The following is a 24538-nucleotide window of genomic DNA, read 5'->3' on the forward strand; positions in this document are numbered from 1 at the left end:
TTTGGGTGTCAGGGAAAATCTATGGAGTAAAAGGTAAACCATTTTCTTTAGGAATGTAGTGAAGTAAAATTTGTCAAAAATATAAATAGTAAAGTACAGATACCCCCAAAATTACTTAAGTAGTAGTTTAAAGTATTTTACTTAAGCACTTTACACCTCTGCAGTGCAGTAATATCTAACAATACACATCTAAAATGTAAAAGAATGGAATTAAGAAATATTGAAATATTAGGACGAGCAAACGTATTTCTACCCCAAACGTATTTCTTTATGAATATTATTTTTTTTTAAATTAATTTAATCAGCTTTAATATTGCAGATAGATTGTAGCTTCCATCAATGTAAATGTCTGCTCACTTCCAATCCCCTATGTATATTTTTTTGCAAATATATATACACACACACACATAAATACATAGCTTGCATCCCCAGCCGCGCCCTCAGAGCATGCGCAGACCAGCTGGCCGGTGTGTTTACGGACATATTCAATCAATCCCTATACCAGTCTGCTGTTCCCACATGCTTCAAGAGGGCCACCATTGTTCCTGTTCCCAAGAAAGCTAAGGTAACTGAGCTAAACGACTACCGCCCCGCGCCCCGTAGCACTCACATCCGTCATCATGAAGTGCTTTGAGAGACTAGTCAAGGACCATATCACCTCCACCCTACCTGACACCCTAGACCCACTCCAATTTGCTTACCGCCCAAATAGGTCCACAGACGATGCAATCTCAACCACACTGCACACTGCCCTAACCCATCTGGACAAGAGGAATACCTATGTGAGAATGCTGTTCATTGACTACAGCTCGGCATTCAACACCATAGTACCCTCCAAGCTCGTCATCAAGCTCGAGACCCTGGGTCTCGACCCCGCCCTGTGCAACTGGGTACTGGACTTCCTGACGGGCCGCCCCCAGGTGGTGAGGGTAGGCAACAACATCTCCTCCCCGCTGATCCTCAACACTGGGGCCCCACAAGGGTGCGTTCTGAGCCCTCTCCTGTACTCCCTGTTCACCCACGACTGCGTGGCCACGCACGCCTCCAACTCAATCATCAAGTTTGCAGACGACACAACAGTGGTAGGCTTGATTACCAACAACGACGAGACGGCCTACAGGGAGGAGGTGAGGGCCCTCGGAGTGTGGTGTCAGGAAAATAACCTCACACTCAACGTCAACAAAACTAAGGAGATGATTGTGGACTTCAGGAAACAGCGGAGGGAACACCCCCTATCCATATCGATGGAACAGTAGTGGAGAGGGTAGCAAGTTTTAAGTCTCCCGGCATACACATCACAGACAAACTGAATTGGTCCACTCACACAGACAGCATCGTGAAGAAGGCGCAGCAGCGCCTCTTCAACCTCAGGAGGCTGAAGAAATTCGGCTTGTCACCAAAAGCACTCACAAACTTCTACAGATGCACAATCGAGAGCATCCTGGCGGGCTGTATCACCGCCTGGTACGGCAACTGCTCCGCCCTCAACCGTAAGGCTCTCCAGAGGGTAGTGAGGTCTGCACAACGCATCACCGGGGGCAAACTACCTGCCCTCCAGGACACCTACACCACCCGATGTTACAGGAAGGCCATAAAGATCATCAAGGACATCAACCACCTGAGCCACTGCCTGTTCACCCCGCTATCATCCAGAAGGCGAGGTCAGTACAGGTGCATCAAAGCTGGGACCGAGAGACTGAAAAACAGCTTCTATCTCAAGGCCATCAGACTGTTAAACAGCCACCACTAACATTGAGTGGCTGCTGCCAACACACTGACACTGACTCAACTCCAGCCACTTTAATAATGGGAATTGATGGGAAATTATGTAAATATATCACTAGCCACTTTAAACAATGCTACCCTATATAATGTTACTTACCCTACACTATTCATCTCATATGTATATGTATATACTGTACTCTATATCATCGACTGCATCCTTATGTAATACATGTATCACTAGCCACTTTAACTATGCTACTTTGTTTACATACTCATCTCATATGTATATACTGTACTCCAACTACTGTATCTTGCCTATGCTGCTCTGTACCATCACTCATTCATATATCCTTATGTACATATTCTTTATCCCCTTACACTGTGTATAAGACAGTCGTTTTTTGGAATTGTTAGTTAGATTACTTGTTGGTTATTACTGCATTGTCGGAACTAGAAGCACAAGCATTTCGCTACACTCGCATTAACATCTGCTAACCAAGGCCAAGGAGTCTGTGATGATCCTCAGGTACCTCAAGCACTAGGAAAAACTGACAACGTGTGAAAGGCCGTACGTATTCACGGACAAAATCCTAAGCGGGACAGCGCGAAATGAGACGCAGAGATGTGACTTCAATAAAAAGGAAACTGTATTGGGTGGTTTTCTTTCAACTCTACCCGGGGCAGTACAAACAAAGGCCAGGGTAATGGCTGTACAAAAAAATAAAATAACCATCAGTTGGTACTAAACGCAAAACCAACAGCTTGATACGAACATATAACAGGGAATCATAGTGTATTGGAATTCGCTGTAGCCTCCAGCTCGTGTTCACTCAGCCTCCCTCTGCCCCTTAATTCCGCCCATTAAGTGAGCACAAACAAAATGTGTCAATTGACCTCAGGTGAGCTCATCAAGAGAGGGCGCAGTTGGACCACTTGATCCGGCTGATCCCTCACACATTCTCTATCAAGTGTCAAACGATCAAATTTCTAAGAAGAAGAGACACCAGTTTGTCATTCCTGACCAATTCAAGTCTGAGGTCTTACAAGGCATCCATTACAGTGCAGGTCATCAAGGGCATTTAAGGAGCTTGAGTCTGGCCCCACATCGACAGAGATGTCAAAGACGACATGTGTCAGTCTCCCCGATGTGTCATCCGTAAAACAGCTGATCCTGAAGGAAGAGCCCCTCTAGTGAGTATTAAAACCTCTGTGCCTTTAGGAGATTATGTGCATTGACTTCTGGTCTGCAGAATATTCAAACAACAAAACAAGTCAGTTGATGTACTACTTGTCACAGATAATTTTACCAGGTTAGCCCAAGCATTCCCTTGCCATGATCAGTCTGTAAAACAAGTGGCGAAGCAACTTTGGGACAAGTACTTCTGCATTTATGGGTTCCCTGAGGGAATGAATTCTGACCAAGATGCTTCATTTGAGGTTCAGTTGATAAGTCAGCTCTTGAAAGTGTCTGGTGTCAAGAAGTCCCACAACGCCTTATCACCCCCTGGGTAACGGCAGCATCGAGGGTTTTAACAGAATGCTGAGAAACATGATCCATGTTCTCCCGTCTATGTGAAGCACAACTGGCCGCAACGGCTTCAGACCTTGACGTACATGAGACCACTGGTTATCCTCCATTTTATTTGATGTGGTGGTAGGGTTCCACGTCTCCCTGTTGATGTATTGTACAAAAACATCCTGAATGACAGAGAGATTAGTACTTATGATAGCTACGTAGTATCTCTGACCAAAGACCTTCAGACGGCCATGGTTGTTGCTCAGGATCACATCGACAAAGAGCAGAGTCTTCAAGCAAATGTATAAAACCACAGTTTCTAAGGGAAGTCAAATAACCAATTTCCACTACTCTAGGGTCCAATGGCGGCGAGCTTTACACCACTCCAGACAATGCTTGGCATTGCACATGGTGATCTTAGGTGTGTGTCTGGCTGCTCGGCCATGGAAACTCATTTCATGAAGCTCCCAACAAAAAGTTACTGTGCTGACTTTGCTTCCAGAGGCAGTTTGGAACTCTGTAGTGAGTGTTGCAACCGAGGACAGGGAATCTTTACGCGCTTCAGCAATCGGCCGTCCCGTTCTGTGAGTTTGTGTGGCCTACCACTTCGTGGCTGAGCCGTTGTTGCTCCTAGACGTTTCCATTTCAAAATAACAGCACTTAAAGTTGACAGGGGCAGTTCTAGCAGGGCAGAAACTTGATGAACTGACTTGTTGGAAAAGTGGCATCCTATGACGGTGCCATGTTGAAAGTCACTGAGCTCTTCAGTAAGGCCATTCTACTGCAAATAGTTTTTCTATGGAGATTATGCACACACACACACACACACACAAATATATATATATATATACATATACACATATATATATATATATATATATACACAGTTGAAGTCGGAAGTTTAAATACACCTAGGTTGGAGTCATTAAAACTCGCTATTCAACCAGTCCACAAATTTCTTGTTAACAAACTATAGTTTTGGCAAGTTGGTTTGGATATCTACTTTGTACATGACACAAGTCATTTTTCCAACAATTGTTTACAGACAGATTATTTCACTTATAATTCATGTATCACAATTCCAGTGGGTCAGAAGTTTACATACATTAAGTTGACTGTGCCTTTCAACAGCGTGGGAAACTCCAGAAAATGATGTAATGGCTTTAGAAGCTTCTGATAGGCTAGTTGACATCATTTGAGTCAATTGAAGGTGTTCCTGTGTGCTCAATGCCTCTTTACTTGACATCATGGGAAAATCAAAAGAAATCAGCCAAGCCCTCAGAACAAAATTGTAGACCTCCACAAGTCTGGTTCATCCTTGGGAGCAATTTCCAAACGCCTGAAGGTACCACGTTCATCTGTAAAAACAATAGTACACAAGTATAAACACCATGGGACCACGCAGCCGTCATTCCACTCAGGAAAAACACGCATTCTGTCTCCTAGAGATGAACGTACTTTGGTGCAAAAAGTGCAAATCAATCCCAGAACAACAGCAAAGGACCTTGTGAAAATGCTGGAGGAAACGGGTAGTAATGTATCTATATCCACAGTAAAATGAGTTCTATATTGACAACCTGAAAGGCCGCTCTGCAAGGAAGAAGCCACTGCTCCAAAACCGCCATAAAAAAGCCAGACTACGGTTTGCAACTGCACATGGCAGAGATCGTACTTTCTGGATTAATGTCCTCTGGTCTGATGAAACAAAAATAGAACTGTTTGGCCATAATGACCATCGTTATGTTTGGAGGAAAGAGGCTTGAAAGCCGATGAACACCATCCCAACAGTGAAGCACGGGTGTGGCAGCATTATGTTGTGGGGGTGCTTTGCTGCGGGAGGGACTGGTGCACTTCACAAAATAGATGGCATCACGAAGAAAAATTATGTGGTTATATTGAAGCAAGCTCTCAAGACATCATTCAGGAAGTTAAAGCTTGGTCAAAAATGGGTCTTCCAGATGGACAATGACCCCAAGCATACTTCCAAAGTTGTGGCAAAATGGCTTAAGGACAACAAAGTCAAGGTATTGGAGTGGCCATCACAAAGACCTGACTTCAATCCTATAGAAAATGTGTGGACGGAACTGAAAAGGCGTGTGCGAGCAAGGAGGCCTACAAACCTGACTCAGTTACACCAGCTCTGTCAGGAGGAATGGGCCAAAATTCTCCCAACGTATTGTGGGAAGCTTGTGGAAGGCTACCCAAAACATTTGACCCAAGTTAACCAATTTAAAGGCAATGCTACCAAATACTAATTGAGTGTATGTAAACTTCTGACCCACTGGGAATGTGATGAAATAAATAAAAGCTGAAATAAATCACTCTCTACTATTATTCTGACATTTCACATTTTTTAAATAAAGTGGTGATTCTAACTGACCTAAGAAAGGGAATGTTTACTAGGCTTAAATGTCAGTAATTGTGAAAAACTGAGTTTTTAAATGTATTTGGCAAAGGTGTATGTAAACTTCTGACTTCAACTGTATATAGTACCAGTCAAAAGTTTGGACACACCTACTCATTTGAGTTTCTTTATTTTTACTATTTTCTACCTTGAAGAATAATAGTGAAGACATTAAAACTATGAAATAACACATATGGAATCATGTAGTAACCAAAAAAGGGTTATACACTACCGTGATCAGCAACAGTGTAGACATTGTTAATGTTGTAAATTACTACTGTAGCTGAAAACGGATGATTTTGAATGGAATATAAACATAGGCGTACAGAGGCCCATTATCAGCAACTATCACTCCTGTGTTCCAATGGTATGTTGGTATGGTATGTTAGCTAATCCAAGTGTATCATTTTAAAAGGCTAATCGATTATTAGAAAACCCTTTTGCAATTATGTTAGCACAGCTAAAAACTGTTGTTCTCATTAAAGAAGCAATAAAACTGGCCTTCTTTAGACTAGTTGAATATCTCGAGTATCAGCTGGTTCGATTATAGGTTCAAAATGGCCAGAAACAAAGCACTTTCTTCTGAAACTCGTCAGTCTATTCTTGTTCTGAGAAATGAAGGCTATTCCATGCGAGAAATTGCCAAGAAACTGAAGATCTCGTACAACGCTGTACACTTCGCAAACTGGCTCTAACCAGAATAGAAAGAGGCCCCTGGTGCACAACTGAGCAAGAGGACAAGTACATTAGTGTCTAGTTTGAGAAACAGACGCCTCACAAGTCCTCAACTGGCAGCTTCATGAAATAGTACCCGCAAAACACCAGTCTCAACGTCAACAGTGAAAAGACGACTCTGGGATGCTGGCATTCTAGGCAGAGTTCCCCATGTCCAGTGTCTGTGTTCTTTTGCCCATTTTAATAATTAATTTTTATTGACCAGTCTGAGATATGGCTTTTTCTTTGCAATTCTGCCTAGAATTATTTTTTTTCCTCAATCTTCAAACAATACTCTATAATGACAAAGCGAAAACAGGTTTTAGAAATGTTTGCAAATTTATCAAAACAAAAAAAAGAAATACCTTATTTCCATAAGTATTCTAACCCTTTGCTATGAGACTCGAAATTGAGCTTAGGTGCATCCTGTTTCCATTGATCATCCTTGATGTTTCTCCGACTTGATTGGTGTCCACCTGTGGTAAATTCAATTGATTGGGCATGATTTGGAAAGGCACACACCTGTCTATATAAGGTCCCACAGTTGACAGTGCATGTCAGAGCAAAAACCAAGCCATGAGATCTAAGGAATTGTCCGTAGAGCTCCGAGACAGGATTGTGTCCTGATCTGAGGAAAGGAACAAACATTTCTACAGCATTGAAGGTCCCCAAGAACACAGTGGCCTCCATCATTCTTAAATGGAAGAAATTTGGAACCACCAAGACTCTTCCTAGAGCTGGCAGCCTGGCCAAACTGATCAATCAAGGGAGAAGGGCCTTGGTCTGTGAGGTGACCAAGAACCCGATGGTCACTCTGACAGAGCTCCAGAGTTCCTCTGTGGAGATGCGAGAACCTTCCAGAAGGACAACCATCTCTGCAGCACTCCACCAATCAGACCTTTATGGTAGAGTGGCCAGACGGAAACCGCTCCTCAGTAAAAGGCACGACAGCCCGCTTGCAGTTTGCCAAAAGGCACCTAAAGGATTCTCAGATCACAAGAAACAAGATTCTCTGGTCGCATGAACTCTTTGGCCTGAATGCCAAGCGACACGTCTGGAGGAAACCTGGCACCATCCCTACGGTGAAGCATGGTGGTGGCAGCATCATGCTGTTGGTATGTTTTTCAGCAGCAGGGACTGGGAGACTAGCTAGGATTGAGGGAAAGATGAACGGAGCAAAGTACAGAGAGATTGTTGATGAAAACTAGCTCCAGAGTGCCCAGGACCTCAGACTGGGGCGAAGGTTCACCTTCCAATGGGACAACGACCCTAAGCACACAGCCAAGACAACGCAGGAGTGGCTTCGGGACAAGTCTCTGAATGTCCTTGAGTGGCACAGCCAGCCAGAGACCGGGCTTGAACCCACCTTCGAACAGCTCTGGAGAGACCTGAAAATATCTGTGCAGCGACACTACCCATCCAACGAGCTTGAGAGGATCTGCAGAAAATAATGGGAGATACTCCCCAAATACAGGTGTGCCAAGCTTGTAGCGTCAAAGAAGACTCTAGGCTCTAATTTCTGCAAAAGGTGCTTCAACAAAGTACTGAGCAAAGGGTCTGAATAGTTATGTAAATGTCATTTCAGTTTTTTTTGCTTTGTCATTGTGGGTTATTGTGTGTACATTGAGGAAAAAACTATTTAATCCATTTTAGAATAAGGCTGACGTAACAAAATGTGAAAAAGTCAAGGGCTCTGAATACTTTCCGAATGCACTGTATATACACACACAAGTATTTGGAAACCACTTCAAATTAGTCCGTTTATCAAATATCTGTCCTGCGCCGGTCAACTGTAAGTGTTGTTATTGTGAGGTGGAAGGTCTAGGAGCAACAACGACTCAGCCCCGAAGTGGTAGGCCACTTCCGCTGAGTGCTCAAGCGCGTAAAAAGTGCCTGTTCCCGGTCGGAACGCCCTCGACTGTTCGTCGGGAGCTTCATGAAATGGGTTTCCATGGCCGAGGAGCCGCACACAAGCCTAAGATCATCATGCGCAAAAAGTGTCGGCTGGAGTGGTGTAAAGCTCGTCGCCATTGGACTCTGGAGCAGTGGAATGTGTTCTCTGGAGTGATAAGTCATGCTTCACCATCTGGCATTCCAACGGATTAATCTGGGTATGGCAGATGCCAGGAGGACTCTACCTGCCCGAATGCATAGTGCCAACTGTAAAGTTTTTCATGGTTTGGGTTAGGCTCCTTAGTTCCAGTGAAGGGAAATCTTAACGCTACACTGTCCACGTTCTAGATGATTCTGTGCTTCCAACGTTGTGGCAACAGTTTGGGGAAAGGCCTTTCCTGTTTCAGCATGACAATGCCTCCATGCACAAAGCGAGGTCCATACAGAAATGGTTTGTCAAGATCGGTGTGGAAAAACTTGACTGGCCTGCACAGAGCCCTGACCTCAACCCCATCGAACACCTTTTGGGATGAATTGGAACACCGACTGTGATCCAGGCCTAATCGCCCAACATCAGTGCTCGACCTCACTAATGCTGTTGTGGCAGAATGGATGCAAGTCCCCGCAGCAATGTTCCATCGGGTAGAAAGCCTTCAAAAAGGAATGGAGGTTGTTAAAGCAGCAAAGGGGGTTGGGGTCATTGTCTTGTTGGATCGTAAATATTTTCCATAGTCTGTTGTTAGCACTCTGAAGCAGGTTCTCATCAAGGATTTGCCTTATTTGGCTCCATTCATTGTTCCCTCTCCTTACCAGTCTCCCAGTTCCTGCCGCTGAAAAACATCACGATAGCATAATGCTGCCACCACCATGCTTCACGGTAGGGAGGGTGTTAGACGGGTGATGAGCTGTGCCTGGTTCACCCAATACAGATGATAATACTCTCAAATGAAAGCTGACAGTCTGTACTTTAACCTCAGTCATTGTATCATTTTAAAATCCATAGTGCTGAACTACAGAGCCAAAACAAAAAAAATGTGTCACTGTACCAATACTTTTGGAGCTCACTGTATTTGCATACATTATGGTTTGTGAAGGCTGACAGAATTATGGCAAATAGTATATTCTTTTATCTCTGCATGTTTACAGATTCTCCCTTCTCCCTGTTTTTGCTTGCTTGGAAATATCAGAAGAAACTGTGTAACCTACATTTATTTTGGCTAAGAAATGCATTGCCATTAATTGGAAGGTTGGGTATCCTCCCACAATGTCACAATGTGTGGCAGGAATTTTAAGTTATGTATCACTAGATTTGATTTATTAAAAGATTAAAGGGTATACTGGGCAACTTCCATATGGTCTGGATGCCTTATATGGAATACAGTATGACAAAGTTATTTGTATTTTTTAAAACTTTTGTTTCCAAACCTTTCCCAAGGGGAGAAATATATGTGGGAAAATGTGTTGCGTTGAGAGTTGAGTTATTGATTAGACTGGTGGGGGTCGGGTGTGTAGGCGGTTCGTCCCAGAGTATGTGAGCGGAGCGGAGTGCCCAATTTGACTGGAGCACGGAGCGAGATTGCCAAAGGCTGAAGCATCGGCCTTCTCGCTGCTGCTCCAATTGTGCTCAGCCCAGCATGCATGTGTAGTCTACTGTGTGCTGCTTAAGCCCTTAGCCCCTTGCTTGAATTACTGTTATGGAGTTCGCTAAATATTTTCATAAAGAAATGGATAAAACACACGTGCTAAATCAAGGTGACTTACAAAGATGAAGAGAAAGAGAGGGAGTGCAGTGATAGTGTTCACAATTAAATAATCATTGTGGAATCTGAGAAGACACGTATCCCGAAAGCATGATGGTATACTTTTTTATTTAACTAGTCAAGTCAGTTAAGAACAAATTCTTATTTACAATGAACGGCCTACCCCGGCCAAGCCCTCCCTTAACCCGGACGACGCCCTATGGGACTCCCGATCACGGCCGGTTGTGATACAGCCCGGGATCGAACTCGGGTCTGTAATGACACATCTAGCACTGCAGTGCCTTAGAACGCTGTGCCACTCAAGATACGTACTACGTGCACATGCTAAAAGAAAGGAACAAGGTGGGTAGATAACTGTGTCATTGTAGCAAAGTATTTCAAAACAGAAAAATCTGATCTCTTATCTCTCTTTCATTCATTTTTGTTCTATCTATACAATAGGCCTTGCATATTCCCACGTTCAAGGAACTTTCTGTTATTTTGCCTAAAACCCTTTAGGCCTACCTATAGAAAAATAAAAATAAACAACTCTTCATCTCTGCCCAGCCTGGCAAGAGTGGCCAAAAAGGTGTTGAGCATCCCCAATGGCTCTGCAAGTGTGGAGAGGGTATTCTCCCCTGCTGGCCTGCTCACCATCCCATGAGCCTGAAGCCACAGACCAAACTTGTGTTTCTAAAAATGAATTCTTAAAATGAATTCAAAGGCACTAATGAGTCATTGTTCGTTTAATTTGTTTTTAATTCTAAGTCACAGCCTATATGCGCAATTTATAGACTAATTATTTAATACAACGAAATGTTTAAATGACGAGGGCTTTATATCCCTACCAGCGTATTGTGTTGCACTCACAAATGCATCATAACAGCTCGGGAATTTGAACTTGCAACCTTCCGGTTACTAGTCCAACGCTCTAACTCCTAGGCTACCCTGCCTCTAACCACTAGACTATAGCCTTGAAATTATTCATTTTCGTTCCTTCTTACATGGTGACCACACTGCTTGCATCGCAAAATAAATGTACACATGAACGTTATTCAATCATTGCACCCACACTACTCACGCCCGCCAATGAGCGTTTGCATTGCATTACTAGAAATTATTTTGTTGACCGTTTTATGTGTGGATTAATTGTCGGAGTAGAGGACCTTGTATTTCAGGTAAAATAGCTGTGTATTTCTCAGGACAAATTAGCTAGCAACAGCAAGCTAGCTAAATTGGCATAAATGTTTCATGTTTTTCGTTCTGTCCCCCAAATTAATATAATTGGTTCAATGTTTGTTTTGATATTGCAACCTGCATGTCATGAACGCTTTTGGTGTGGGGGAACAAAATCCATTTCCGAGTGCGTCAGGCTTGGGCACGGTGTTTGGCTCCCTGTCTGGCTCCTGACCCATTTAGTTTCTCTATGCCGTTTAATGTCATGTAACCTATTTGGAAAAAACATTTAATCATCTCTTACCTTGCTTGATGACTGGGCATTTTTGCTTTTTGTTCTAAATAGACACGCCTAGAAGGGTCATGGGTCATATTAGATTGGGTAAAAATGCAGGACATTCGCTTTACTACTAAAACCGAAGTTGCGCCCTTGCCCTTATCACTCATCAGCAAGAAATAATCCTTAAAATAAAAACGATACATTAAATGAAGCAGTTTTTTTCCACAGTTCCATCCAGCTATGGGTGCCTCCAACGAAGCTACACTTACACACACACAGGTGTTCAGAGCATGCTAGATAGCTCATTAGCACAGGTGGTCGCCTCGTCTAGTGTTTTCCGTAAACAAGTGCTGAAACATCGAGATATGACCGTGTCGGAACACTAACCCAATGTAGTGGAATGTTGTCTTAAGGGCTAGGTTTTCTCCAGACAGCGCTTTCAATTCAGGCCAGAGTTCAATGTGTCTCATTAGACCAATCTTTTGCCTTATGCGGTCTTTCACATGCCTTTTTCATTTGGAGTGGCTTCTGTCTGGCCACTCTCCCATAAAGCCCAGATTGGTGAAGTGCTGTTGTAACTTTACGTTCTGGCTGGTTTCAACCACCTCAGCACTGTCAAGAGCGTGTATGGGGGTTCTTGGTCACCTCCCTGATCAAGGTCATTATTACCCAATTTGGTAAACTCTATCCAATCTTGGTACTTCCATATTTTTTCAGTTTCTCAGGGATAACAATGTGCTCTTGGAAACTTAATCTAGAAATTGTTTTATACCCTTCCCCAGATACACCCCATCACAATTCTGAGAACTGAGTTTCTTGGACTTCGTATAGTTTCTGCTCTGACATGCACTGTCAACATTGGGACCTTTATGCAGGTGTTCCTTTCTAAATCATGTCCAATGAAGTTGTAACGACATCAAGGACAATAAAATGAAATTGGATGCGCCAGAGCTCAATTTAGTGTCATAGCAAAAGGATGTAAATTACATCTGCAAACATGTAATATATTTTTTTACAAATACTGCCAAACCCTAACACTGGGCCAATTGTGCACCTCCCACTCATGGCTGGTTGTGTTGCAGCCTGTAATCGAACCAGGGTCTGTAGTGACACCTCTTGCACAGATGCAGTGCCTTCGGCCCCTTCACCCATTGTGGGTTGTGAATACTTTGAAGTCACCGTACTTCAGAAAGAACAAAGTTCGGTTCAAAAACAACCAATGGGCAGTAGGTAGCCTAGGGGTTAGGAGCGTTGGGCCAGTAACTGATAGGTTGCTAGATCAAATCCCCGAGCTGACAAGGTAAATATCTGGCATTCTGCCCCTGAACAACGCACTGTTTCCCGGTAGGCCATCGTAAATAACTTATTTAACCAAGCAAGTCAGTTAAGAATAAAGGTTCAATTTAAAATAGGCCCACACCAAGACCATATTTAGAAAATGCTAATGCTTAAACCAATAACTACTTGTAACCCTGGTAATAATAATCCTCCGGAAATGTGATATTGGTTTACCCATCTCATTCATATCCAGTGTGAAAAAAATAGGAATCAGGCCCTCAGTGATTGATGAAACATTTTATTTAGTCCATTCCATTGGTTTACTTGTCCTCTGGCTTGTTGAAGCAGTAAGTGAGGCAGCACTTGCCACAATAGTGCCTATCGAAGTGGCTGGCCATGAACACACCAGCACCACACTCTTCAGCTGGACACTCACGACGCAGACGGTGGATCTTGCCATTTTCATCAACCTGAAGATACACCATGGAAGCAATAAGTATAGCAACACACGCACACAAATGAGACAGTGGCCGTGCTCAATAGAGCACAACAGCAAATGTGTTGCAACAGAAAACCAATTCCATATTATCACACCTCATTGACAAGGAATTTGACACCACAGTAAGTCTGAATATTAATTTAAAATTTGCTTTGTTTATGCCTAATAAACATGGCCTATGTATACCAGATTTTTGAAATAATTATTTAAAATGACTTCTGGAGCCATTAACAAATGTCTACAAAACAAATGCTGGCTCCATTCACTAGACCAAGGATTTTTCAACAATGGGTCAGGACTAGAGGTCGACTGATGATGTTTCAACGCCAATACCGATTATTGGAGGACCAAAAAAGCCGATTGCGATTAATCAGACGATTTATTAAAATATTTTTAATAATGACAATTACACCAATACTGAATGAACACTTAACTTAATACAACAATAAAACCAATTTAGCCTCATAAATAATGAAACATGTTCAATTTGGTTTAAATAATGCAAGAAGAAAGTAAAAGTGCAATATGTGCCATGTAAGAAAGCTAACATTAAGTTCCTTGCTCAGAACATGGGAACATATGAAAGCTGGTGGTTCCTTTTAACATGAGTCTTCAATATTGCCAGGTAAGAAGAAGTTTTAGGTTGTAGTTATTATAGGACTATTTCCCCCTATACCATTTGTATTTCATTAACCTTAGACTATTGGATGTTCTTAGAGGCACTTTAGTATTGCCAGTGTAACAGTATAGCATCCGCCCCTCTCCTCGCTCCTCCCTGGACTCGAACCAGGAACACAACGACAACAGCTACCCTCGAAGCAGCGTTACCCATGCAGAGCAAGGGCAACAACTACTCCAAGTCTCAGAGCAAGTGACTTTTGAAACGCTATTAGCGCGCACCCTTCTAACTAGCTAGCCATTTCACATCGGTTACACGAGCCTAATCTCGGGAGGCTTGAAGTCAAACAGTGCAATGCTTGACACACAACGAAGAGCTGCTGGCAAAACGCACTAAAGTGCTGTTTGAATGAATGCTTACGAGCCTGCTGCTGCCTACCACCTCTCAGTCAGATACTTGTATGCTCAGTCAGATTATATGCAACGCAGGACACGCTAGACAAACTAGTAATATCATCAAGCGTGTGTAGTTAGTGATTATGATTGATTTTTATAAGATAAGGTTAATGCTAGCTAGCAACTTACCTTGGCTTACTGCATTCGCATAACAGGCTCCTTGTGGAGTGCAACGAGAGGCAGGTGGTTATAGCGTTGGACTAGTTAAATGTAAGGTTGCAAGATTGAATCCCACGAGCTGACAGGTGAAAATCTGTCGTTCTGCCCCTGAACGAGGCAGTTAACCCACCGTTCCTAGGCCATCATCGAAAATAAGAATGCTTTCTTAACCGACTAGCCTAGTTAAATAAAGATTAAATACCGGTTTCCAATTGTTATGAAAACTTGAAATCGGCCGACCTCTAGTCAGGACCCAAAGTGTGCCCAGCGCATTTACCTTGTAGTACTTGAGCACTGCGAGCTTGACCTTCTTCCGCTTGTGCTTGTTCTTTTTGGGAGTGGTGTAGGACTTCTTCTTCCTCTTCTTGGCACCCCCACGCAGTCTCAGCACCAAATGCAGAGTGGACTCCTGCAAGAAAAAGCAATTCAGTTCAGCCAGAAAGACCAATAAACAGATATGGCTTCAGTGGTCAATGCGGCATATGACAATCTAAGAATAAATACTTATTTGGGCTGTATGATTATAGTGAGAAATTCAAATATAAACCTAAGGAGTATTCACAGCTGTCCCAGAATTAACTAAAATACAGAGAAAATAGCAATACAATGAGTCGACAGGTAGCTTAGCGGTTAAGAGCGTTGGGCCAGTAACCAAAGCCATCTGTGAAAATTGGCAATGTGCCCTTGAGTAAGGCACTTAACCATAATGGCTCTGGATAAGAGCATCTGCTAAAAAAAATAAACATAAAATTAAATACTGCTGAGAAACAATGGTGTCCGTATCTAATCAACCAAACAATAATTCCTGATGGCAATACATGTTATATTAAAACATTCTGAAATGTCATACTTTGACCAAATATTCAGCATGCATTACTTTAAGATATGATTGGAAACATTTTAAGATAAAATCAAGGCTGAGAACCACTCGTCTACAGGAATGGCGTTGGACTTCAGTGGTGTATTCCATTTCCTGCAACACATTTACTAAAGTGTAGCATTGTCAAATGTTTACCAAGGTGAAAATGTCAGCTCACCTTCTGAATGTTGTAGTCGGACAGTGTGCGTCCATCCTCCAGCTGCTTACCAGCGAAGATCAACCTCTGCTGATCGGGAGGGATACCTGGAGAGACAGGAGGGTGAGTTCAATCTTTCATGCAGCCACTTCAAGCAATTCCAAGGATGACTAGGATAAAAAAAATAGTGCAATTACCTTCTTTGTCTTGGATTTTGGCCTTGACATTTTCAATGGTGTCTGAAGGCTCAACCTGCATATAACATTAGAAAAACCTGTCTTGAAACAGAAGCTAACGTGGCTAGCAAGAAGACTAAACAGTTCCAAGACAACTCATTCAAGGTATTGATTAACTAACTACCAGCCAAATGGCAATAACAAAAGACTCATCTACATTAAAGCAGACGGATGTAATTAGATAGCTAAGATAAGTTGCCGAGCTGTACCGGTAATTTACACGTGTATACGCAGGGCCATGCTACTAAAATGTAGTTAGCTACTGGTAGCCAACTAGCTAGCAGTTCAGAATAAAAGACCGGTTACCAAGTCGGCAAGTTCTGTTAGGCTATTAACAACTACTGTCCAATAAAGATGAGGAAACTTGCAAAGGTGTTTATATCTGGTGATTTGCTATAACGCACTATAGGCTGATTTGCTAAAGAATGCATGCGCCGCTATTAGAGGCAGGAAGCGCTACACCAAATCCGAAGTACCCACCTCGAGGGTTATAGTCTTCCCCGTGAGGGTTTTGACGAAAATCTGCATCTTGGCGATCAATCCACCTGCACACAAGAACGACAGTGTTGTAAGTACAACTATATCAGCTAAAACACGATCTACAATGTCGTTATTGTGGTAAATAATTGCTTAAAATAGAGAGCACGATCTTACCACCGGTCTCCTACTAATGGCGGATCATGAGAAGAGGGCTTTCCAAGCCTGCGACGGGGTTTTCTCCGCTCATCTGCAGGGAGTAGGCGTCAAATAAAATGCCTGTTCAAAAACACCCCTCAGAAAAATGCATAATACATCACACTTTACACGAGGTGCATACCCCAAACCAGATCAGTTTTTTTCTGAAAATATAAAATCCGTTTTGCTACTTTTTTAGATATACAGATATTGTGGGAGAAATCCCCCACCTAAAAAAAAAAGAAGTGATTTTAAAATAAGATGACCAGATTTCTGAAATGAAAACCGGAGACATTTCCAGCTCGGTGGTCAATATATAATTAAAATATCCAATCTTATTATCTATGAAATATAAAGGGGGACAATTCCGGTTTCATGTATTTAGTCTAACAGGCACACTGTGAAAACAACTATATTACAGAAACACTACAGACAAGACAAAACTCTCCGATCTGAACAGCCATTCAGTGGTCCTGGTAGAATGAGAGCAGAAGAGAACATGAGCAAAATTGAAAAAAACAGACAATAGTATATGTGAAATAATTAACATAATAAAGAAATAAGATTGGTAAATACATAATATATTTATACCAACCTCATTGGCATATTTCTCAGAAGAATGTATTTTTTTCAGGATTGCTCTGTCTTTGGCCAGCTTCTCTATGAACTCCTGGCAGGGGAGGTTGAAGTTTGTCTTCACAATAAGCATGGCCTTGATGGTAGGAACAGTGAACCTATTTCTTACTGCTGTCCATAGATCATTCATTTGGGAGAACACTCTCTCAACTGGTGCATTACTTCCAGGTAAGCACATGACAACAGACACTAATCTAGCCAGGTGTGGGATGTCATTCTCTTTGAAGTGGGTAACCACCGTGCTCCATCTGTGACTAAGAAGTGTCTCAGATGTTTTCCATTCTTCAAGCAATCCCCCCTTTAGTAACTCTTGCAGGCCAGTAACCTCATCACACAATGCATCCTCATTGATGGTCACATTGGGGCATAAATCCTGCAGTGTGCCTGCTGCCTTCTGGATCTCTTCACGCAGAGGTTGCCTTTTTAAAAGGAGATAATGTAAATCTTTTAGATGATCTGTGTGCTTTCCCTATGCTTGCAAGTAGTTCACAGCCGTAGTGAAGAATGATTGGGATGTTTTGAGAAAGCTCTCTTTAGACATGGCTCCATTTTCCTTTAGCTCTCTCAGAAGTCCTCTGACCAAAACTGGAATGAAGTTGTCATCACATCTTGCAGTCAATGTTTCCTCAACGTTTCCCAGAATTGCAGCGGACTCCACAGCAGTGGCCCTGGCCTCCAAGCATCTTGATCGTGTCACTGAATACGGTCAAGTTTCCATGGACAAAGGCCAGCCAAAGTTCAGTCAGTGGATCTTCGAACATTGTTCACAGGACAACAGAGCATTTGTCTTCAGAAATAAAAATGGATTTCAAAATACATTTTCAGCACTCTTTCTAGAGCAGGGAGCATGGACAGCCAGCGAACATGGACATCCCGGTCGCGGCCGGCTGCGACAGAGCCTGGGCTCGAACACAGAGTCTCTGGTAACTAGCAGTGCCCTAGACCACTGTGCCACCCGGGAGGCCCTGCAGAGCATTTTTTACTTTAGTATGGACATTGACCCTCCCCAGCCTATTCAGTCCTCCAAAGTTGGTATTTGTTGTCAGCAGAGAATGTTTTCCAGGTTACATTTTTGGATGACCACCAGGACCTCAGCTGTAATTTCCTCTGCTCCATTCAATTCAACAAAATCAAGCAGTTTTGTTTCCATAGATGTGCTGCCATCATATATTTTACATATCTGACTACTATTGGCAGCAGCTTTACATGTCCATGATTGGACGCATCAATGGACAGGGACACAAATTCAACCTGGTCTAGGTCCTGTGTTACCAATGTAGTTGCCCATGTTGCTAACACGTTACTCACTATGGCGTCACATTTTGTCCTAGGACTTGTAAGCTTTGGCGCATAAAGCTTCAGTGTTAGTTGTGCTGTGCAGTCCATAGATCTGTATGTGGTATGCAAAGACACCCTCCTGCACAGCTAAATCATATTCTTCTTGGGAAGGCTCTACCTTATTGAAGAATGTGGTGACAGAGGGCATACCAACACGGCCAATCAGATAGGCTTTATGCTTTTTCGTCTGCTGATGTTCTACCACTGCCGTTCTTCTCTGGTTGCCAATTGAAAGAGAGGAATTACAAAGGGTGCAGTGAACAATTCTATTGTCTTGACCTGAGCGTATAAATGGAAATTCTCTCATCATGTTTTTCATAAAAGGTGCATTTCCGTTTCTTGGAAAGAGTCATTGTATCTCCTCTGTCTGTTCTTCCTGACTCTCCCTGTGTCACTCTTCTTACGCTCTCAACTTTTTCTTCTCCTCCTCTTTTCTTCACTCGTCTTCCTTTCCTTCTCTTCACCTTTCCACCTCACTCTTCTACACTCTCCTTGCTTCACTCTTTTTACTCCCTTAATTGTTCCTTCTCCTTCCTCTCCAATCTGTATTAATAAATAGCATACTATTAGATAAAACACTGGTTAACAGATTCCCATTGCTTGCCTCATTTTGGTATTTTATCTTAAAAATATTGTTTGGAATAATAAATTGGCAGGCTCAGTAATCATATCTTTACCTTTCCTCCTCTGTCTCCTTCACTCTTCTTCCTATCCAGTCTTCCTCCTGTCCACTGCTAATGTTATCCATGAACATTTCTAAATATATTTTCACACTACTTATTATAATGCCAAACCATTAAAATTGTAATTTACAAAAATATTCTCAGAATGAATTGTGCATTCATTTAATATAATCATATTTTCAAAATAGCCCGCCCACTGCATGTTAACATGTGAACGTTTTTTAACCTACCATAACAGTAGCTAACTAGCATAACCTATTTAAACCCTTATAGAGTAGATCATCTATCTATATAATACATTGTGACAGTATAACATAACTAGTATCTCAAACGATTGTAACGTACCTGGCTTGAAAAGACGTTTGTGGTGATGTTGTGGATTCACTTGATACTTTCTAGCTTCTGGCCGAGTTGTCCACAGCAGTTTTCTCTAAAACTATCGCGAGCAAGTAGTTAGTAGAAGAAGAGTGAATGAAGCTGCTATAGCGAACAGCCCCCTCTGCTGGACGAAACAAGCACAACGCGACTGAGACGTCAACTGGTAGGCTCTGCTGCCCGGTCTTTCTTGCCAAGTAAAATATTTCACTTTGCCGTCTGTTTTTAACGCACAGTTAAAAACGAGGACATTTCCGGTGATAGCTCTTGCCGGGGACAGGCCACCAAAAACGGGAACGTCTGGTCACCCTATTTTTTAAAAACTACACAAAATACCCTTATATCCATAGCAATCTTCCGGTTTACCGTTTGGACACATTGGACAGACATCTCAGCAACATGTCTGGTGTTGGATTAATGAAACCATTTCCAAGAAAGGAGTGAAAAACAAGAAAATTATGTTTGGAGCTGGAAACTTCGATCACTCAACAGAATAATATGGAAGAAGAACCTTGCCAAATTTGCCAGTAACAATAACTTCCTTGAATCTCTTGGTGAATACAGATGAGGGACTGATGAGCAACGTTACATAATTAACAGTTCTGCATTTGGTATCAAAATAAAGAACCATACCCTTTCGCCTTGTTTTCAGCATCAACACTCAAGCATTTTTGTAGGCCTATACACCTTAGAATGCCTGGGCTTAGAATGCCTGGGCTTGTTGTATAACTAGCTGTGCCTTTCTCTTGCTTGTTTGATTTTCACCAGGTAATTGAATATGCAACTGCAAAAAAAAACAGTTCTCACCGTCTTCAAGAAAGAGTATGATGAGCTCATCTGTGAAATAAAGAAGAGTGATTGTGATGGCAAGCTGTTGCATGGGAAACTAAAGGCCATGGTGGCCCAGCTCACCTCCCTTATGACTGTCAAAGAAGAGCTGTCCAGCTTCAGGAAAGGCAAGTGAGTCACTTCAGTGTTCCGGGTAGCCTCTGAGAGGAACATTGACGAATACACTGATACGGTGACTAAGTTTATCAGGAAGTGTATAGGAGATGTTGTAGCCACTGTGACTATTAAAACCTACCCACATCAGAAACCGTGGATAGATGGCAGCATTCGCGCAAAACTGAAAGCGCAAACCATCACATTTAACCATGGCAAGGTGACTAAGAATATGGCCGAATACAAACAGTGTAGTTATTCCCTTCGTAAGGTAATCAAACAGGTAAAACGTCAGTATTGAGACAGAGTAAAGTTGCAATTCAACGGCTCAGACACAAGACGTATGTTTTTAAAAATATTTTTATTTTACCTTTAACTAGGCAAGGCATTTAAGAACAAATTATTTTGTTCAATGACGGCCTAGGAACAGTGGGTTAACTGCCTTGTTTAGGGGCAGAACGACAGATTTTTACCTTGTCAGCCCGGGGATTCAATTTTGCAACCTTTTGGTTACTAGTCCAACGCTCTAACCACTAAGCTACCTGCCGTATGTGGCAGGATATACAGACAATCACGGACTAGAAAGGGAAAACCAGCCATGTCATGGACACTAACGTCTTGCTTCCGGACAAGCTAAACACCTTCTTCATCCGCTTTGAGGATAACAGTGCAACCGACCTCGGCCCGCTACCAAGGAGTGTGGGCCCTCCTTCTCCGTGGCCGACGTGAGTAAGACATTTAAGCGTGTTAACCCTCACAAGGCTGCCGGCCCAGACAGCATCCCTAGCCGTGTCCTCAGAGCATGTGCAGACCAGCTGCCTGGAGTGTTTACGGACATATTCAATCTCTCCCTATTCCAGTCTGCTGCCCCACATGCTTCAAGATGTCCACCATTGATTTCTTGGGTAAAGGAACAAAGGTAACTGAACTAAATGACTATCGTCCAGTAGCACTCACTTCTGTCATCATGAAGTGCTTTGAGAGAATAGTCAAGAATCATATCACCTCTACCCTACTGTTACCCTTGACGCACTCCAATTTGCTTAACACCCCAATAGATCCACAGACGATACAATCGCCATCGCACTGCCCTATCCCATCTGGACAAGAGGAATACCAATGTAAGAAAGCTCAGCATTCAACACCATAGTACCCTCCAAGCTCATCATTAAGCTCAGGGCCCTGGGTCTGAACCCCACCCTGTGTAACTGGGTTCTGGACTTCATGACTCTACGCCCCCAGGTGGTGAAGGTAGGAAACAACACCTCCACTTTGCTGATCCTCAACACAGGGGCCCCACAAGGGTGCGTGCTCAGCCCCCTCCTGTACTCCCTGTTCACCCATGACTGCGTGGACATGCATGCCTCCAACTCAATCATCAAGTTTGCAGATGACACAACAGTAGTAGGCCTGATTACCAACAATGACAAGACAGCCTACAGGGAGGTCAGGGCCCTGGGAGAGTGGTGCCAGGAAAATAACCTCTCACTCAACATCAACAAAACAAAGGAGCTGATCGTGGACTTCAGGAAACGGCAGAGGGAGCATCCCCATATCCACATCGAACTTCCCCTCTGCGGTCTCGTTGTCTTGAGACAATGGAAAGGTTAAAAGGTGGATCTCTTTGTTGTCTGTCTTAAACAGAGGTCATATAGTGTTGTGGTCCCTATACACACATAATGTTGGTTATTGTGAAGTCTCAACCATGAAGTAACTCTGCATCTTGTACAGGCACACGCCTGTATGAACTGTTTTCAGCCTATGCCATCTCTGTTTCCCCTACAGAGGTCACAGTGTGCCAGGGGGAGCAGCCCCCTCTGCTCCTTTTCTTCCAGGTCTTCATGATATCAGTGCATGCTGGGAAACATCTGGCTGGGGAGACCCTAGGGGGTCCGGTGTGCCATACAGCACAACTTTGTAGAGCTGGTCACGCACTGGGTCACCCAGAAGATGTTAGCATATAATTGTGTATAATACGAGTGTTAGGGGTTATCAGTCTTTTTGGTGTAGGGTTTGAATGTTATAGCTGGGCATGGTTGTAGCAAATATAGAATAATAGTAATAACTACAGTATTAGTAAACTCATAGAAAAAAGATGCTATCTAGAACCTAAAAGGGTTCTCCGACTGTACCCATAGGACAGAGATCATCAACTACATTCAGCCACGGGTTGATTTTTTTTCTTGAGCGGCTGGTAGGGGAGCCAGAACATAATTACAAATCAATTTTAGACTGCAAACTAACCGCAAGAAGCCCAAACAGATATGTTTGACTAAAAAATAATCATTTAAACCTTGCTTATATTTGTATACAATCACGTGTCTCTCTATTATGCATGGGAATACTTGGGAACAGCTTTCTTAAATAAAAATCACTTGGAGCTGGTTTCCTGGTTGTTTTTATAGTCTTGTGTCCACCAATGAAAATTCAGCAACACATAATCAACAATATACAGTACCAGTCAGAAGTTTGGACTCACCTACTCATGTCATCACGCATGGCTCTGGCCGACATCGTCTACAAGGCCTGCAGCGTGCTCAGGAAGGCCACACTGAGCATGTGCAAGAGAGGCATGACCAGCGATGCTATGGAGCTAATCTATTGAAGCAAAGGCTTTACTGCAGGTGGGGAACACACTCTCACTCATTTACTGATACTATTCACACACATCCTATGTAGTGTATGTGTGAGTGACTCAGTGTGTGTATTTAAGTAAATGTGTATTGTTCTCTGTATGTTTGTGTGCAGATGACTGTCTGTTTGGCTGTCCCAGTTTGTCTCTGCTCCAGGCATTGACTAAGGAGTATCAGGGTCAGCATTCAGTGATTTCTCTGGGCTTTGCCTGCCATGCTCTGCCCAACTCTGATCTGGAGGACCTGGCACTGCAGATGGTGGAGAAAATGCATTCAAGTGGGCAAGATAGGTGATTGGCTGAGAGAAATTGATGATCAAAAGGTTGTGGGTGCTGTTTTGTTAGACTTCAGTGTGGCTTTTGACATTATCGATCATTGTCTGTTCCTGGAAAAACTTTTATTATGGCTTTACACCCTCTGTGTCACGTTCTGACCTTAGTTCCTTTGTTTTGTCTTTGTTTTAGTATGGTCAGGGCTTGAGTTGGGGTGGGCAGTCTGTTTGTTTTTCTATGTTGGTTTCTGTGTTCAGCCTAAGTATTTTGTGTTTTCTATATTTATTTGGTCAGGCCAGGGTGTGACATGGGTTTATTTTGTGTTGTGTTTATGTATGGGGTTTTTTTGTAGGTTTTGGGATTGTGGCTTAGTGGGGTGTTCTAGCAAAGTCTATGGTTGCCTGAGGCGGTTCTCAATCAGAGGCAGGTGATTCTCGTTGTCTCTGATTGGGAACCATATTTAGGCAGCCAATTCTTTGAGTGTTTCGTGGGTGATTGTTCCTGTCTCTGTGTTTGTTTGCACCAGATAGGCTCAGTCACTTTGGTTTTTCTTTTTCATTGTGTTTTGGAAGAGAAAAGAACGAGCGCCATTCTCCTTGCGGAGATGGTGCTAAATCCATCAACACGGTCGGTCCCTGGGATTGGGCTGGCCAACACGATTCGGTTTGCTTGGAAGGAAAAGGAGTTGGAGCCTTTAGGACGGGAAACTTTTGGAAGGATAATATTGATGGGGATTCTAAAGCTGACGGTGAAGGACGTGTTTTGTTTCCAAGGCAACTCGTTGGAGGGAGCATACGACGTGGCACTATATACAGAGGAGAAACACGATGATATCCTGAGAAGGGCAAGAGCAGTGGGAGGTGAGAGGCCGATGAGCCACTATGAAATAACAAGCCTGGCGAAGAACAACTTTAGGGTTGTAACTGTCAACATTTACAACCCATACGTTAGGACGAAGAGGTGAGGCCTTTCTGGGGAGATACATGGATAACGTCTCCTCAGCAAGGCACCTCAAAGACTCCCTTGGGTTTTGGAATGGGAGGAGAGGCTTCCAGGCCCTCCTCAGGGAGGACCCAAAGGGACATGGTGGCTACCTCCATCCTCCTGCTATGTTCTCCCTAGGGGCTGACAGGGGGACGTTGTTTTATGCACGTCAGCCCCCATTTTGCAGGCGCTGTATGGCCTACGGCCACATATTCGCCTCGTGCAGCACAAGAAAATGCAGATTTTGTGGATCTGAGGAACACGAGGCGAGGGATTGTGACAAGCCTAAGG

General features: G+C 43.1%; 1 protein-coding gene across 1 annotated transcript; it reads right to left on the reverse strand.

Moving 5' to 3' along the window:
- Positions 1-13007: 13007 nt before the first annotated feature.
- LOC112255483 (ubiquitin-40S ribosomal protein S27a) lies at positions 13008-16453 on the reverse strand. Its single transcript, XM_024428468.2, has 6 exons — positions 16364-16453; positions 16190-16254; positions 15671-15725; positions 15495-15580; positions 14735-14866; positions 13008-13195 (listed from the first exon to the last, which is right to left on the reverse strand). The coding sequence occupies exons 2-6, from the start codon at positions 16235-16237 to the stop codon at positions 13046-13048; spliced, it is 471 nt and encodes a 156-aa protein (XP_024284236.1). The 5' UTR covers positions 16238-16254; positions 16364-16453; the 3' UTR covers positions 13008-13045.
- Positions 16454-24538: the final 8085 nt, after the last annotated feature.

Source organism: Oncorhynchus tshawytscha, linkage group LG01 (assembly GCF_018296145.1).
Source record: "Oncorhynchus tshawytscha isolate Ot180627B linkage group LG01, Otsh_v2.0, whole genome shotgun sequence".
NCBI classification, from domain to species: Eukaryota; Metazoa; Chordata; class Actinopteri; order Salmoniformes; family Salmonidae; genus Oncorhynchus; species Oncorhynchus tshawytscha.

What these genes read in the sequence shown, in the direction of transcription:
- LOC112255483 (XM_024428468.2), bottom strand. Translation starts at nt 16,237, where the DNA reads ATGCAGATTTTCGTCAAAACCCTCACGGGGAAGACTATAACCCTCGAG. An exon ending in GGAAGACTATAACCCTCGAG is followed by an intron (nt 15,726 to 16,189) that starts GTGGGTACTTCG and finishes TGTTATATGCAG; the next exon opens with GTTGAGCCTTCAGACACCAT. An exon ending in CAGTGCTCAAGTACTACAAG is followed by an intron (nt 13,196 to 14,734) that starts GTAAATGCGCTG and finishes GTGTATCTTCAG; the next exon opens with GTTGATGAAAATGGCAAGAT.